The sequence below is a fragment of the Penicillium bovifimosum genome (assembly GCF_028826915.1).
Source record: "Penicillium bovifimosum strain IBT 22155 chromosome Unknown utg000001l_segment0_segment0, whole genome shotgun sequence".
Taxonomy (NCBI): domain Eukaryota; kingdom Fungi; phylum Ascomycota; class Eurotiomycetes; order Eurotiales; family Aspergillaceae; genus Penicillium; species Penicillium bovifimosum.
The window spans coordinates 2622886-2638544 of record NW_026622710.1 but is presented as its reverse complement, the minus strand read 5'-3'; the positions used below and the strand labels follow the sequence as shown (position 1 = coordinate 2638544).

General features: G+C 51.5%; 9 protein-coding genes across 9 annotated transcripts; 4 read left to right on the top strand and 5 right to left on the bottom strand.

The window, feature by feature from the left end:
* Window positions 1-406: 406 nt before the first annotated feature.
* On the top strand, window positions 407-1600 carry N7515_001007 (uncharacterized protein; the record flags this gene model as incomplete). Its single annotated transcript, XM_056661751.1, has 1 exon — window positions 407-1600. The coding sequence occupies one exon, from the start codon at window positions 407-409 to the stop codon at window positions 1598-1600; it is 1194 nt and encodes a 397-aa protein (XP_056526917.1).
* Window positions 1601-2729: 1129 nt separating this feature from the next.
* Window positions 2730-3318, bottom strand: N7515_001006 (uncharacterized protein; the record flags this gene model as incomplete). Its single annotated transcript, XM_056661750.1, has 4 exons — window positions 2730-2855; window positions 2908-3018; window positions 3079-3148; window positions 3200-3318. The coding sequence occupies 4 exons, from the start codon at window positions 3316-3318 to the stop codon at window positions 2730-2732; spliced, it is 426 nt and encodes a 141-aa protein (XP_056526916.1).
* A 272-nt stretch (window positions 3319-3590) lies between these two features.
* On the bottom strand, window positions 3591-6531 carry N7515_001005 (glucan 1,3-alpha-glucosidase ROT2; the record flags this gene model as incomplete). Its single annotated transcript, XM_056661749.1, has 2 exons — window positions 3591-6388; window positions 6450-6531. The coding sequence occupies 2 exons, from the start codon at window positions 6529-6531 to the stop codon at window positions 3591-3593; spliced, it is 2880 nt and encodes a 959-aa protein (XP_056526915.1).
* A 324-nt stretch (window positions 6532-6855) lies between these two features.
* On the top strand, window positions 6856-7644 carry N7515_001004 (uncharacterized protein). The gene is made up of 5 exons (XM_056661748.1): window positions 6856-6904; window positions 6996-7026; window positions 7116-7262; window positions 7297-7449; window positions 7506-7644. Exons 1-5 carry the CDS (start codon window positions 6882-6884, stop codon window positions 7632-7634), a joined length of 483 nt encoding a protein of 160 aa, XP_056526914.1. The 5' UTR covers window positions 6856-6881; the 3' UTR covers window positions 7635-7644.
* Window positions 7645-7815: 171 nt separating this feature from the next.
* Window positions 7816-8445, bottom strand: N7515_001003 (uncharacterized protein; the record flags this gene model as incomplete). The annotated part of the gene is made up of 1 exon (XM_056661747.1): window positions 7816-8445. One exon carries the CDS (start codon window positions 8443-8445, stop codon window positions 7816-7818), a length of 630 nt encoding a protein of 209 aa, XP_056526913.1.
* Window positions 8446-8849: 404 nt separating this feature from the next.
* On the top strand, window positions 8850-10982 carry N7515_001002 (methylenetetrahydrofolate reductase (NAD(P)H) MET12; the record flags this gene model as incomplete). Its single annotated transcript, XM_056661746.1, has 2 exons — window positions 8850-8939; window positions 8997-10982. The coding sequence occupies 2 exons, from the start codon at window positions 8850-8852 to the stop codon at window positions 10980-10982; spliced, it is 2076 nt and encodes a 691-aa protein (XP_056526912.1).
* Window positions 10983-11292: 310 nt separating this feature from the next.
* Window positions 11293-12861, bottom strand: N7515_001001 (tRNA-ribosyltransferase family protein; the record flags this gene model as incomplete). Its single annotated transcript, XM_056661745.1, has 3 exons — window positions 11293-11467; window positions 11534-12536; window positions 12624-12861. The coding sequence occupies 3 exons, from the start codon at window positions 12859-12861 to the stop codon at window positions 11293-11295; spliced, it is 1416 nt and encodes a 471-aa protein (XP_056526911.1).
* A 203-nt stretch (window positions 12862-13064) lies between these two features.
* Window positions 13065-13789, top strand: N7515_001000 (bifunctional thymidylate/uridylate kinase; the record flags this gene model as incomplete). The annotated part of the gene is made up of 2 exons (XM_056661744.1): window positions 13065-13212; window positions 13266-13789. 2 exons carry the CDS (start codon window positions 13065-13067, stop codon window positions 13787-13789), a joined length of 672 nt encoding a protein of 223 aa, XP_056526910.1.
* Window positions 13790-13815: 26 nt separating this feature from the next.
* Window positions 13816-15070, bottom strand: N7515_000999 (structure-specific endonuclease subunit SLX1; the record flags this gene model as incomplete). Its single annotated transcript, XM_056661743.1, has 2 exons — window positions 13816-14764; window positions 14829-15070. The coding sequence occupies 2 exons, from the start codon at window positions 15068-15070 to the stop codon at window positions 13816-13818; spliced, it is 1191 nt and encodes a 396-aa protein (XP_056526909.1).
* Window positions 15071-15659: the final 589 nt, after the last annotated feature.

Sequence of the window (15659 nt, the reverse complement as noted above, 5' to 3'; positions counted from 1 at the left end):
GCCAAAAAGGTACACCTCCACACCTTGGACACGACGCAAGCGGCTTTTTTCGCCCTGATTAGTCAGCCATGTCGATCTCCAAGGCTGTTGACTTGGCGATTGAGCTTGATTGGTGCCAAGAAATCGACCTGATCGCTAGGGCTGTTATCTCTTGTTTGTGTGTACGAGTAGCTGAGAGAGCGAGGTAGAGCGAGAGAGTGACAGTGAGGGCGTGATCTTAATGGTCCATGGATAGCGCCTTCCTATTTTGGGAGGTCTGTTTGTACCTACCAAATCTACTCAATTGACATCACGATGAATCGTTGACACCACAATTCCATAAATGTGATGACTCGACTGCCCTTTGACAAAGTCATACTTCATCTTCATCTCGCTAATCTTCATTCTCACCCCCAGCACTGCCAGGATGACCCACATGAACGAGGACACCAAAAAGGCGTCAATCGACGCTCTTGAAGACCGGCTTCGAAAACGCAAGATGGATATGGACATCGAAGCCCTCAGGCTCAAAGTCGAACTCCGTGAAGTCGAGTTGGAAAAACGCGAATTAAATCTACAGGACAAGATTGAAAATTTCAAAAAGCGCGAGCTTATATTCAACACGCAGTGCTTCGAGACTGAGAATGACCTAATGGTGTGGACGGCATTCAAGAGAGGCCTTTTGGGAGAGCCCAGCTTGAGGGAAACCGAACTCGAAAAGAATGGGGACATCAATGCTTTGCAGCGATATCGACGGGATCGGTATATCTACGAATTAGATCTCCACGGCGGCAGTGATTGCTTGGAGGATTTCCTTGAAACGGAGAGACAGCTGCGAGAGACAATTCAGAGGATGACGCGCTTGGGAGAGCAGAACAAACAAGAGTTTGAGGATTTGCAGAACAGATATCGGTACCTTGAGCGCCAATGGGGGAAGTATCGCAGCGCATTCTCCAACGGCCCTTTGTCAAGAGCGTTTGACTTGTGGCGGTCCCACCCGAGATGGTACATGCATCCTGTGCTTCGGGAGGACTGTGCTGCGAGAGGGGGGTGCTGTAGTCGTGAGTGTGGATGTTGTCTGAATCGTAGCCTCAACTTAGCTCGCACACATGCTGCTGGGCACTGTACTGCCGAGTGTGGCTGTTGCCGTAAAGCTGAGGTACCTGGTCTTTCCGAGGCCAAGGAGCTGGCACTACGAGATGGACACCCTGGTGTTGAAACAGACCTACCAATGGAATTTTCAGTCCCTCAAGAAGGAGGGAAGGGCAATGAACCGCAACATCTGCACTCCGAAGAAGAAATGAGGAGGATAATCGGGGAGCATCATATTCATATTGAGGACCTTGACAATGATTACGAGTCATCTGACTCTGAGGGCGACTACGCCGAGTTCACTGATGGCGAAGAGTCTTTTGAAGAAGAACACTACTATAGTCGGATTACCCAGGCTTCAATCTGGGGACTGATGATCGGCAGCAGTGAGAACCCATTTGATCTGATTGACGAGACATCGGGATCTGAACAGACTAGTGCTCAAACCGGAGATGCTGATGACGGGGACACAGACTCGTTCGGCTTGGTTGGCCATGATGGGGATTCAATGGTGACGGACACGGACTAGGGACAGAAAGACCACGGTTGCTATGCTTTGCTGCTCTCAGAGACGATCTCTTTTGCTAAAGAATACCTGAATAATGTTAGATGACAGACTTGCTATGTCTCACAGAACAATCAAATGGCTTTATTGCTGGATTTGCTGCTCAATTGGAAGTACCTGGAAGCACACTGCCCGGGACCGCCCCATCCATGTAAACTAACCAATGGTTTTATATTAGATATCATTGTTTCTTCGACATGGACTACATCATTTTCCTCTAAACAATATAGGGGCTAGGTATGGCACTTCTCTACCGTTGGGAATGAACTGGTCGGAGACACTAGGCGACTTCTTAGGTAGTTTATATACCTGGCGGTGGATAGCCCCATTTTGAGAATAGATATTCTGTCCTTCCATTTTGCCAACGGGGATACTTTGAAGACCGCCCCTGGTGTGAATAAGTGGATGACGGATAGATCCATGGACAGAAGTGGACATTGGAAGCTCGAGCTTGATATGTTAAACATCGTGAGATCGATTTCCATTCGTCACTCCTAAAGAGCGGATGAACACTGACGAGCTTGGGACAGGAATAAAGCCAAAATAACTAAATGGCGCAGCTTAGCAGTCTCCACTGCCGGTTCTCCAGTTAAACAATTTCATCAACCTCATAATGAACGACAGTTCCGGGTGATTTATGTCATAGATCGGATTGCGTGACGCGGACACGATGCGGACCCGACGGGTTCCCATCTTTTCTAATCAATACTATGGTGATCCATAATCAAGAGCTCAGGACAGTGCTCATAAGATGTCGTGGACAGAGCCATCGCGGTCCGCCATAGTTTCCCATGCAGGCAGATTACTCAGTTCGTGTATCGGGCCTGGCACTCTTTGCCCGACAGCAGGGATCGAAAGGTCGAAAGGCCATCAGGTCATCATACCTTTGGCACTACCGTACTACGGACAAAGTCAACGGGGCTGTACTCCATGACTCTGTTCAGACATGGAGGGTTCTCTTTGATCGCCCGGGACGCGGGTGATGGTACAAACTATCGGATATCTGTTCATCCTCAAAGGTCTACACTGTTAAAGAAGAGGAGCGCAAGTGAAAACTGGAAACTAAGAGTGGAATTGTTGATACACTTGGTTCTCATTGGAGGTGTGCCGATTCAGATCTTGAACGGCGAGTGAGGCTGGGCCCCCAGTATCTCCAAGGGCGTGGCAGTAGGGCCCTTGTTGCTACTATTGTGAGGCCGGGGAACTCATCAACGTTCACCTGTGCATAGACATCAATATACCGCCAGTCAATTGTGCGTGAGTGTTCTTACCAGATGGACCTCCTGGATATGTTGCTGAACCTCCGATACCCGAGGAGTAGTGTCTTCGAGATCATCAAATTCTGGGCAGTAGGGACACTTGTATGTGCAAGGGCGAAGAGCCTAAGCAGAAACAAAAGGTAAGCATTGCATCCAAAAGACAAGCCAGGGTTGGATACTTACGATGACTGCGTGATCCATTGGCCACTGAAATGGCGTATGCAATTCACAGCTGCAAAGCTTCTTGCCCTCGCTGATGAACTATGTTAGCCAATTCCAACAGCATACAACAGGCAATGCACACTTACGCCCATCTGATCGGTTGCTGGGGCCCGGTATTCCTCCAATTCTGTCCTGAGCCCCAAGATCGGCCCAATTGGAACAGAACCCTTCGTGGGATTGGTAAACCTGACTTTCCGGCATGATCGCGGTGAGAAGTCAGGCCGTTTGACTTGCCTACCAACCTAGGTTATGGCAGGCACTCCGACTTCTATATCCATCATAGAGATAACTATGTGATCAACACTATGTCCCACGAGGATTAGAAGCATTGCCGCTGGCCCGAGAGTGTTATCTCAGCGCTCTGGAAAATGTGTATATCAAAATGCTGTGAATTACATGCAGTCTAATTCGATCTCAAAGTGTAAGATAGCGCATACATGTATATTGTAAAAAGAGTAAATGGGAGACAACGCTCAGAACTCTATCCGCCATGTCTTTCCAATGCCAACACTGGGCTTCTTCACCACAACATAAGAGGCCTTCCCGGCTTCCTGTTCATAGTACTCCAGCGAAGCTGTGGAAGCCACCTTGGCTCCATCTTCGATGACAGTGACAGTTTTCTTGGCCTTCCATTCGGCGGGAGGGTCAACGAGCACTACCCGCTCGACCGTCACGCCAGCCATAGTTTTCAGGTACTCGGCAGTCTTGGGTCCCTTAACCCCAATGTCCTCCGACGATAACACCGAGCCACGGTAGTTGAAGCGCCGGTGAATATAGGCGCCACGCTCGTAGTCAAAGGTTTCACCATCATCCACGTACAAGGTGCCTTCAGCCTCGCTGTTTTTGTTCAATGTGATGACCAATGTGTACGGATCCCAACGCATGAGACCAGAGCTGCGACGAGGACGATCCTTGCGGGGGATGATGTGGCCTCCCTGGATCAAGATGGGCACCTTCTCTTCCGGGGCGGGGACGGTGTGTCTCTTGCCCGCGCCCTGGTAGACGGTGAAATCGAAGTAGTCATAGTATTTCTCGTCGTCAGAGATATAGACATCAGCGCTATATGTGTTCTCCTGTACAACAGGCTTCACGAGAAGGCCGGTGGAAGCAAGGTACAGTTGATCATCAATAGCAAAGCCTTGCTCATCCTCTGGGAACATATAGTACTGAGGACGCACGATGGGCGTGCCATTGACCGAGGCCTCGTGGAAGGCGGTATACCAAGCAGGTAGAAGTTGATACCTCAAACGGATTGCCTGGGCAATATAGGAGCGATGCGGTTCGCTGATCAGATATGGCTCACGACGGCGAGTGTCGATGTGAGCGTGCGCACGGAAGAAAGGATACCAGATACCTGTTTGGTACCACCGTGACAGAAGCTCTTTGTCGGGGTTATGGAAGAATCCTCCCACATCTGCGCCGGCAAATGGGAAGCCAGCAATACCGTTAGTCAAAACCATAGGGAGGGTAGCACCCAAGTGGTCCCAGGTGGCCTGATTATCTCCGGTCCACATGGCAGACACGCGCTGGGCCCCGGCGTAGTACGAGCGCGTCAGGATGAATGGACGGCGCACCTCGCCCTTCTTGCGCTCCAGCATCGCTTTGTAGGTGGCGTTCAAAAGGGTGAGGCCGTTAACATTGTGAACATCACGGTGCTCCCAGTTACCGTAGTGCAGATTGTCTTTCGGCATGGTCATATCAGGTCCGTTGAAAACAGAGGGCTCGTTCATATCGTTCCAGATGAAAAGGTTCTGAAGGGAACCCTTGAATTTGTCAAACTTGTGAAGTGTGGCCCACCAAGCGTGGGCAGCAGGGTTGAAGCAATCAACCCAGTTTGAAGAGCCGGGCCAGCACCATCCATCATAAATCTCACCATCTTTGTTCAGCACAGCAAGGTTTTTGCTTCTGAGTTCCTCAGAAACGAAGTACTTGTCTGCGTTTTTGATGTGGGGATCAATCAAAACAACAAGCTTCCGCTCAGTCTCATCCAGCTTTTGCTGCATCCCCTTGGGATCAGGGAAGGTGAGCGGGTCCCAGGTGAAATATTTCCGATCATCAGTGTATTCAAGGTCGAGCCAAATCACGTCGTATGGGATTTGATACTTGTCAAACTTGGCATTGACTTCTTTGACATCCTCGTCCGTAACATAGTTCCAGCGGCATTGGTGATATCCAATGGCAAACTGCTGGGGCAGTTGTGTATATCCTGTGAGCTCGCCATACGTTTTACTAATGTCGTTTGGCGAAGGGCCAAGGAACACGAACAGATCAATCCGACCCGACTCGGAGATCCAATGGGTCTTCGTGTCTGTCTTGGAGTGGGCACCCAGGGAAAGAGGGTTGGGGGAGACTGTCGACTTCACAATGTCGATCCAAGTCTCCGCTGCATTAAGCCAGAAGATACCAACGGTTGAGTTCTTGCGGTGGGCTTGCATGAGCGGAATAGCTCCGTACAAAGTCATCGGGCTTTGGAGTTCATATTCGAAGACATCTGAGTTGTACAGGCGGTAAGGATCCTCATGGTTGCCAGATCCACCCCTGGTCTCCTTGAGCGAGAGCGAGTCTGCGTGTTCTGGAATACCGAACACATGGCTGTATCCGGGGAAAGTGACATCAAGAGCAACACTCTCGGGCCCACGCGGCTTCGAGTCAGTGTTTCCTCCGAAAGTCTCCTCCCACCAGGTGCTCTCATCCTCGGCGGATTCGTCGTCTTTGCGATCCACCTTCGGTCGCCAGTGCTCCACGTTCAACAGGCCTTGGTGGTTCAATTGAACATGGGTCTGTCCATCCCTTTGAAACTCGATACCGAATGGAGCATGACGAACAATTGCTCGGAATTTGCCATCGGGTCCGTAGAGGATGTTGGTGAACCCAGTTTCGCTCTGAGCATCTAATGTGGCCGACTTGCTGACTTCCAAACCTCCGACAATCACCCATTTTTCAGTTTCATCATAACGCTTCTTGTTTGCTGAGCTGCCATGGCGCATTTCAATGTCGCCTCTCAATCGCTTTTCTTCATCCACCACAATGCGCGCGGCTCCCGACTCCAAGAATGACACTGTGAGAGGTAACTGGACCTTCTCATTGGTGGCGGTTGTTTTGACAATGTCGCCAGCGAGGATGCCATCCTTGAAATGGATACTAGCGGGATCAAGTTCGTAAGGAGAGCTCCATAGAGAGCCTTGGGTGGAGGCGTTGTCGGCGAAGGCGCGGTTTCGTTTGCAGAATCCGGACTGTTCACATGTCTTGAAGTCCTTATGTTTGACCGCCACTGTTGAAACCATGATGATTAGCTGGGTTTCATCTCCCAATCCGGGACAAGGTGAGCATACAGCTGGGGGCGACCATGCATCCGATGAGGAGTACCAAGGAGAGCAACATTGCCCAACGGGGCGCAGGCAAACTCCTGGCCATGATGAAATGGTCAGTATAATCAATCAGCAGAGACCCTCGATCTCCGACACAAGGGCGTTGTGTATCAATGGGGGGTCCTGCATTTAAAGGTGGAGATGCCGTCAACAGAAGCTAATTACAAGCTGGCCTGAGCTGGGGTAAGCTACCTGAGGCAGCGAGGCAACAACCTTCAGATCCACTTGATGGCTGCCTTAGCATTCCGGCAGAAACACCCCTCCGTAGAGCAGCCAATCATCGACTCAACTCACAGTGCCCAAATTTTTTAACGGCCTTTATTTAATCTTCCCCTCTTCCCGCCTCTCTTTTCCTGCTTCATACCTTTGCTTATTATTTGGTCTCATATATTCAAAATGTCCGCCAACGAGGAACAGACGTATGTGCCCTGAACCAATCTTGCATAATGATCCTTCTCCTTTTATCGCCATTACCCCCACCATTCCGGTCAAGCTAACCAATTGCTTTAGTTTCATTGCCATCAAGCCCGATGGTGTCCAGGTATGGATACAGCGCCCCGCGAACCGGATTCATGATGGACCATGAAGAGCTCGCGCAATTGAATAGCAGTTACTGACAGACTCCATCAGCGTGGACTCATTGGCCCCATCATCTCTCGCTTCGAGAACCGTGGCTTCAAGCTCGTTGCCATGAAGCTCACCTCCCCAGCCAGGAGCACCTCGAGAAGCACTACGCTGATCTCGCCACCAAGCCCTTCTTCAAGGGTCTCGTTGCCTGTTAGTTGCCTCGCTTGAACCAATTCGCCTATAGCAATCCACTAACACAACCGAAGACATGCTGAGCGGCCCCATCTGCGCCATGGTCTGGGAGGGTAAGGACGCCGTCAAGACCGGCCGTGTCCTCCTCGGTGCCACCAACCCCTTGGCCTCCGCCCCCGGTACCATCCGTGGCGACTACGCCATCGTAAGGAGCTCCCCCACATTCCGCTTCCATGTGCCGTATACTTACAGTTCTACTAGGATGTCGGCCGCAACGTCTGCCACGGTTCCGACTCCGTCGAGAACGCCAAGAAGGAGATCGCTCTCTGGTTCGGTGCCTCCGAGGTCCTTAAGTACACCTCCGCCCAGGCCGCTTGGGTTTACGAGTAAATTTCTCGTCCCAAACGTGAATCTGTCTGAACGGACTTCTTCACTCGACCACTTCTACTATAGAATAAGCAGCGGTTCTGAGGAAGGAGCCCCGAAGGCTTGGCAAAAATAAACAATATACAATTCGTATGATCCTCGAATATAATAATCATGCCTGGTATCACAGTAATGCTTAATTGGCTCAACCTCTTTTGAAGAGCCGTTTAGCGATGTTCGCTGTCGGTGTAAACACAGTCCTTGCAAACCACGGCGTCGCCCAAACACTTGCCGCCAACCGAGCTGGCAGCAAAGCCTTCGTGATCGCATAGGCCGTAGCAAATTCCAGCACCAGTCGCACCCCAGCAGTTTCTGTTTTTTTTACACCTGTGGCCTCATGCTCCGCAACGGTATTTGCGTCATCCTCATCCACCCAACCTTTCTTTTTCAGCCAGCGGCCAAAGCGAGCAGCTCCCTCGTCAAAGGCGTTAGTCTCGTCCGTTTCCGACGCCAGATTCGGCATCCAAGCACCATAGTGAAATGCGCCAACTAGGCCAAACAAAGGAAGGATGGCAGTGACCTCGTGAAGTATTAGGAATGAGGTGATGTGGGTGACCGGTGCTCCGAGTAACGGTGTGGTATATGTGCGGAGAAAACGAGGGAGACGGTCATTGAATCGACGCAGGCGAGAGCGAGAGTCTTTAGGGCTTGTTTGTGATGTCTTCGGGGGCTGTGAAGGAGTGGGTGTGGAAATAGACCGCGACGGATGCACCCGTGGGGTTCGAGCTGCTTGAAGACGGAAGTAGCGGAGAAAGTTTGGTGGACGGGCGGCCATGCTGGGGAGAAATTGGCTGGTTTGGCCAGCTCTGAATATACAAAAAAGACACCCAATGTACGGAGTACACAGTACAGAATGGCAGCTTCAGATTAAAACCGTTCGATTAGCCGCCGTTATCTCGCTGAGTCATCTGTCAAGCTGGGCAATTTTTTTTTTTGCAGCTTCAAAGGATCAGCACAGAGAGCTCCTTGTATAGGAGAGTATTTTAGACTTTGTATGCATGTTAATGTGAGTATTTGGCGTAGATAATATAAATGCGACATGGCCACCCCGGCAGCTGTCGACATCATAGTTCCCGATGCGACTGGAGCAGATGGTGACATGGTCCACTTTTGCCCCGAGTCCTCTCCTTCTTCCATCCAACCCCTCCCATTGTCGAGCGATACAGTCGAAAGGCCGCAATGGAGAAGAAGATCACTGAGAAGATTGCGGCTCTGCCGCCAGATGCAAACTACTTTTCTTTGGAGTTCTTCCCTCCGAAGACTCGGATGGTGGGGTTACCCCGCGAGTTGAGCGCATTGTGAATATTTGCTAAGAAAGTACAATAGGGTTTTGCAAACCTGTCCGCACGTCTGGAGCGAATGGCTCAGGCCCTCCGCCCTCTGTTCGTTACGGTCACTTGGGGCGCCGGTGGAAGCACTGCGGCGCGATCCCTCGAGCTGGCAGAAGTATGCCAGCGCCAACTACAGCTGACGACCGTGTTGCACCTGACATGTACGAACATGAGCCGCAAGCTGGTAGATATGGCCTTGGATGAGGCCAAGGCGCTTGGAATCCGCAACATTTTGGCGCTGCGAGGAGACCCGCCCCGCAGCGAGGAATACAACATGCATGGAGAGGATGATAGCAACAAGGACTTCACCTTTGCTGTTGATCTGGTGCGGTATATCCGCCAGACCCATGGTGACTACTTCTGTGTTGGTGTTGCAGCGTATCCAGAGGGCCATCCTGCGGACTCGTTCCAGGATGTTCAGGATCCGGCTAAGGATGTTCCTTACCTGGTCGAGAAGACGTTGGCTGGAGCGGATTTCATCATGACCCAGCTGACCTACGACATTGATGCTTACCAGAAGTTTGAGGATATGCTCCGCAACCATGAATCGGGTGCCTTCAAGACCATTCCCATCATTCCAGGCTTGATGCCCATCCACAGCTACAAGATTCTGACCCGAGTGACAAAGCTCAGCCATGTCACTATTCCGCCCCCCATTGCGAAGCGCATGGAAGAACTGAAGAATGACGACGACGCAGTCAAGCGCGCAGGTGTGGATATCGTCAGCGAGATCGTCGGTGGTATCAAAGACCTTCCTTGCCCAGGGCCGCGGGGATTCCACTTCTACACCTTGAACTTGGAGAAGACAGTATCTTTCATTCTGGAACAGTCCGACTTGATCCCAGCCCATTCCGAAGCCGGAGATTTTGCTATCGATGACGGTCCCGCGGCTATTCCGCATGATCTCGCTGGACGTGCATCACGAAGACGTCGTGCATCCTCTATCAACTCGCAACCCCACAACCGTGTCATTGTCGACCAGCTCTCTGGCCACGAGTCATCACAGAACTCTGTTCATGAGGCCCGCGCAGATAGTGCAGGCATGCCCGCACAACCGCCGGACCGCAGCACTACTCTCCTCATCTCAGAGGGTCTTGGTGCGCTTGGCAGAGAAGCCACATGGGATGACTTCCCCAACGGACGATGGGGTGATGCCCGCTCTCCTGCCTTCGGTGAGATTGACGGTTATGGACCCTCACTTCATGTGACTGCCAACTCTGCCCGTCGACTCTGGGGCCACCCCGTCGACAATAAGGATATGAGCACACTTTTCCGACGCCACGTCTCTGGAGAGCTACACATGGTTCCATGGTCAGAGGGCGGCGCCGAGGAAGATGGCCAGGGCTTGAACGCTGAGACCGAGCTCATTCGACCAGAGCTGCTGAAACTCATCGATGGCCGCGGCTGGTGGACTCTGGCCTCGCAACCCGCAGTGAACGGCGTACACAACGATCACCCGATCTTCGGCTGGGGTCCGCAACGAGAGGGCTTTGTGTTCCAAAAGCCGTTTGTTGAGTTCTTCTGTTCGAGCAACGATTACACCAACATCCTCAAGCCGATGTTCGCAAAGCACGGTCACGACAAGCTGACCTGGTTCGCGACGAACATCAAGGGCGACTTCGAATCCTCGCTTCCCATCCAACCCGCTGACGTGGGACTTGATGACCTCGGCTCTAACCCCGAGAGCGTCAATGCCGTTACATGGGGTGTCTTCCGTGGCAAGGAAATCGTCACTCCGACCATTATCGAGGAGGTCAGTTTCCGCGCTTGGGGCGAAGAGGCTTTCCGAATCTGGGATGAATGGCGTCGCATCTACCCCCGCGGATCGCCTACTGAAACCTACCTCGACACCACCAAGAACGACTCGTGGCTTGTCTGTGTCGTCGGTCAGCAGTTTGGCGCCGGCACTAAGCAGGGCTCTAAGGAAGAAGAGGACGAGGTCAAGTGGATGTGGCGAGTCTTGGCTGGTGAGGAGGAATAAGGGCATTGGCCAGAGGATAAACTGGACCGAGGGTTCTGCTGATGGACGACGGCTTAATAAGGGAATGCTTGGATGTGAGATTTGAATGGCACAATCTTGGAAGCTGTGGATTTCATTCTGTGTATACTAGTGACCCGATTCCATTGAGATGATTATTACGAATATGCGTGCATTTCTACGCTTCTTATAAAATGTTTTCGAATCTTGAATGATAGATCTTGTATACGCCAATTGCTAAGTAAATGCTTTCCATTAACAAGTACCATTTCTCATGCAAGTGCTGTCAAAGACGACCATCCGGTGGGTGTGATCAGGCCTTCTCAGCAAATCCTTGTTCTTCGAGTTCGTCGGCGCCGGCATCTGGGGTAGCGACTTCCGACTGGGAGGCGGCGAATTTCTGGGCAGCGCCATCCAGCAGTCCGTACGCCTTTGGCATGCGACGGGGCTGATTAGGGCCATTGGCCGGGAGTTGATATCCTCGTAATCTAAAAAGATTTGTTAATTCAGCTTCATGTTTCCAACAGACGGTAAAGGAGGTATCGTCGACATACCTAGGACCCTCCCCGGTGCTCTCGGGCATAGCAGAGGTATAAACACAGTTGAACATCCGAACGTCTTGCTCGAAGGTACCACGCTGAATACTCTCCCGCACTCCCGCGAAGAACGCATCCATGACATGGAAATTATGAATTTGAAGAATCGCCCAAGCGGTCATCTCCTTGGCGACTAGCAAATGGTGGACATAAGCCCGATGGTAATTCTTGCAAGCATAGCATGTACATCCCTCGCCCAGCGAGGATGTATCTACAGCATGGTCAGATTTCCACATATCAGTTCCTAAAGGCCGAGGTTTGGCGCTGCCATCCTGCAAGACATCAGGAACCGGGAAGACAAAGTCCATGGCGATACCAGCATCTGACGACACGCCCAGCAGAGGCGTAGTCAAAAGATCTGCGCCCAGCGATATGTCCCGGAGAATAGTGTGCGGAGTCTCCGGTTCACTGAATAGTAACCGAGGCAGGTCCGCCAGCGATTCAGGGACGAATCCCAACGAGGCAGATTGATAAAGTGCGAGACCGGAGATATCCCACCGGAACTCGCTTTCTAGATCATCCAAATAGAGAGACTGCTGTGCATTATCAAGCGGCAAGATGGGCGCAAAATATGCGCTCTTTGCCTTCTTTTCCTCCGCCACAGAGGGCCCGTATAGTTGCTCCAATGCATCGCGGTTCCACGCGTGCGTTCTGTCAACCATTCTTGCCCGCCGCTTCGATCCCGGCTGCTTGTTAGCCAGGTCTACCATTCCGACGGCAATATCAGGTCTCAGCTTTTGCACTGCCTGCACGTAATCGTGGGCGTCTAGCTGGGTGAATCCAGTTGAGGTAAGCAGTGCGATGGAACTCGAGGTGTTCGCCGGTGGACATGGGATGGGAGGGAATCGTCGCGGGCCAAGAATCAATGGCATGTCCTCGGGGACGCAGATGAACTTTTTCAACGGCGACTCATGATCCGCCGCGGGGGTATTGTATACAGGTGGTTGTTTTCTCGCGATGACTGATTATATGCCCCCGTGGGGACACATGCGTTAGTTACGTCGAGGACAGATAGTACAGGTTGGATTCGTTCGCAAACAGGACTTACAATCTTCCAATCCAGCATATAAACTATTAATCTCAGTATGTTGGCGCATCACATCGTGCGCAACATGCGGGACTGTGCCCCGCGAAGTGAGCGGCACATGGTGGGGGGTCGCGATGGTCTTGCGGCCTGCAATCGCCAATTTACCTACTCGCGGGGCGAGAACCGGAGCAGTAGATGCCAGCACGGTAAAGCTCATCGCTGGGGACGAGGACGACTGGTCCATGGCGCTGGTGGTCATTGAAGGGCGGTGCTGGATCGGCGCGGAATTCTTGTCCTTATCGGCCAGGAGAAATTGGACTCCCCGATAAACATCGCTACACATCGCCCTGGCCATCTCCTTGGAAACACATTTTGGGCTATTTCGAGGTCTCCCGCAGGAACCAAGCTTCTTCGTTCAAACAATTGAGATTCTGGCATCAGTCCATACGACATTAGCTCACCATGACTGGTCTTTCAACGCGGCCGACGCGACGCGGAGCTCTCATTGTCGTTGAGGGTCTCGACCGCGCTGGGAAATCAAGTCAGTGTGAGATGCTACGGGATTTCATTTCAAAGCGAGGAGATGAGGTGAAATACATCCGATTCCCAGGTAATTCAATGCGCGCTCAACTCCTGTAGCATTTGTCTAATAATATGTTCTAGACAGGACAACGGCCATCGGCAAGTTGATTGACAGCTATCTGCGCGGCTCATCGCACCAAGACGACCATTCTATACACCTCCTCTTCTCAGCAAACCGCTGGGAGGTCGCCAAGAGCATTGAGGAAGATATCGCTAGCGGAACTACGGTCATTGTAGACCGGTACTCGTATTCCGGCGTCGTCTACTCTGCCGCGAAAGCGAACCCCACACTATCGTTGGAGTGGGCATGGCAACCTGAAATCGGTCTACCGCGCCCGGATATCTGCCTGTTCCTCAGCATTTCCCCCGAAGAAGCAGCAAAGCGTGGTGGATTTGGCGCCGAGCGATATGAAAATGAGACGATGCAAAGCCGAGTGCGGGAGCTTTTCCGGACGATCTTCGAGAAGCAGCAGGATGTCTCTATTATCGATGCGGGGAAAAGCATCGAGGAGGTGGCACAGGGGATACAGGGTGCCGTGTCTGATTGCATTGCGCGGCTGGACGCAACGACCCCATTGAGAAAATTGGAACCACTTGCGAATTAGACATTATGCTTGGGGGTGCTTGGCTCTCATTCCACAAGTTCTGCGTCGTCCCAGTCGCTGTCTTCAATCACAATTTCGAGCTTTGATGGAGGCCGACTCGAGCGGTGCTTTTTCTGGCTCTCGAAGTCGGAGTCGGATTCCAGATCGACTCCCTCATACCAGTCCGGTCCTAGGTCGTCTTCTGGTAACGTGGTCGGTTCAATTGAAGACGGGCGAAGTCCTGAAGATGCGTTGGTCGCGGCAGACTCTTTGCGGATACGTTTCTCTTTCCTTTTCAGAATCGCGCGCGCTTCTTTTTCTGCCCGATTGCGGAGACTCAGCTCGCGCATCATTGCCGGCCACTGCACGATATTCTCACACGATGGGCAAGTCCCTTGGGCTGGCACCAGGAGGTCTGGTTCATTGACCGCATCAAGGAAATTGGTAGATAGACATAATAGATGACTTGTGCCACGACAGTCGGATAGTGGACACACTGCTATCTGTTCTGTTTCCGGAGAGATCGACTGTTTACAGACCCCGCACTGTAGGTCCTCTAGATCCTCCAGCATGAACATTGACTTTTCAAGATAATCTTCGATTCTTGTGTAATCGACCGATAGATTGTTGATACTTCCGACCACTGTGAGTCCATCGTCTTGCTTGGCGGGCGCCTTGGCAACGTTGTCTCCATCTAATATGATTTTGATATTGTCAGGAAGCCGACCAGGCACACGATCACTCCAGAGTCGCCATACTCCGTAGACATCCGCACGAAAGAAGCGGAGTCGCAATGGCCAAGAGGAAAAATAGGTCGAGCGAAGCAGAGAATGTAAATCCTCCAAATGCGCTTTCAAAGATCTTCTGATCCGTGCTTTGGGTTTCGGCTTAAGTTTGCCGGTCTTCGCATTGGCACTGGGCTTAGGTCCTGTTTGAGAGCCTAACTCGTCATCGGAATCAAGATGGCGGGACCTTTCAGGGTGTTGCCAAGCCCATCTAGGCGAGATGAGCATTTGCGACGTCGTGTATATAATAAGACAGGAGTCTTCATGTGACCTACTCGAATTGTAGAGCGCCGACCCTGGTCATGAAACCTTCGACGACAAGGGACATCTCCCAGGGCCGTAATTTATCTCTGGCGGTTCGCTTGGCCCCACCTTTGGCGACGCCGTTGTGCTGAAAGAGGCGTCTAATTGGGTTTGGCGTCGAACCGATATACAGCGAGGCGTGTCGGACTGTTGACCGTAGGAGATAACAGCAGTAATAAGCCGGAATCGGTTTTGGATTGTCCGTTCCTTCCATGACGTTGATGTCAAAGGGTTGCCCTTTTCACCTTGAGATGTAGAACAAATGACTTGTCAGGTCATTCAATTTAGCTCTGCATGTAACAGATGTTGAATCCGTGCGGTTCCTGAACGGTCCACGGGTGTATCGGGCTACTGTGTAGATAAATGCCAGATCACATGACAATTCCTGTCTTCTGCTTCCAACCTAGAGGAACCAGATGGGAAGGATATCTCAACTTCGATGGACGTCATACATGGTGACATCTAGTGTAATTATGCTGAATGATATGAGTCCTCAAAAAATGCATGAAGCAATAGTCCACGAGGGAAGAAACAAACATCTGAAATTCTGGACCTCGGAATTCTATGGATGATCCATGGGTTATAAAATGTACATCGGGACTCGGAACTCATCATCATCATCATATACGTCGGGTATGCACAAACATACACTTTGCTCACCTCGACTTTCATACACTTGAACAACTTTTTATCACAGTCACGGTCAGTGTAATAACCTTGCATCATCTATGGTAAACGGGGTAGCTAATACATCCTGCATTTAGATATTCAGCCGCCATTCGTTGTGTCGTTCCTTCTCCATC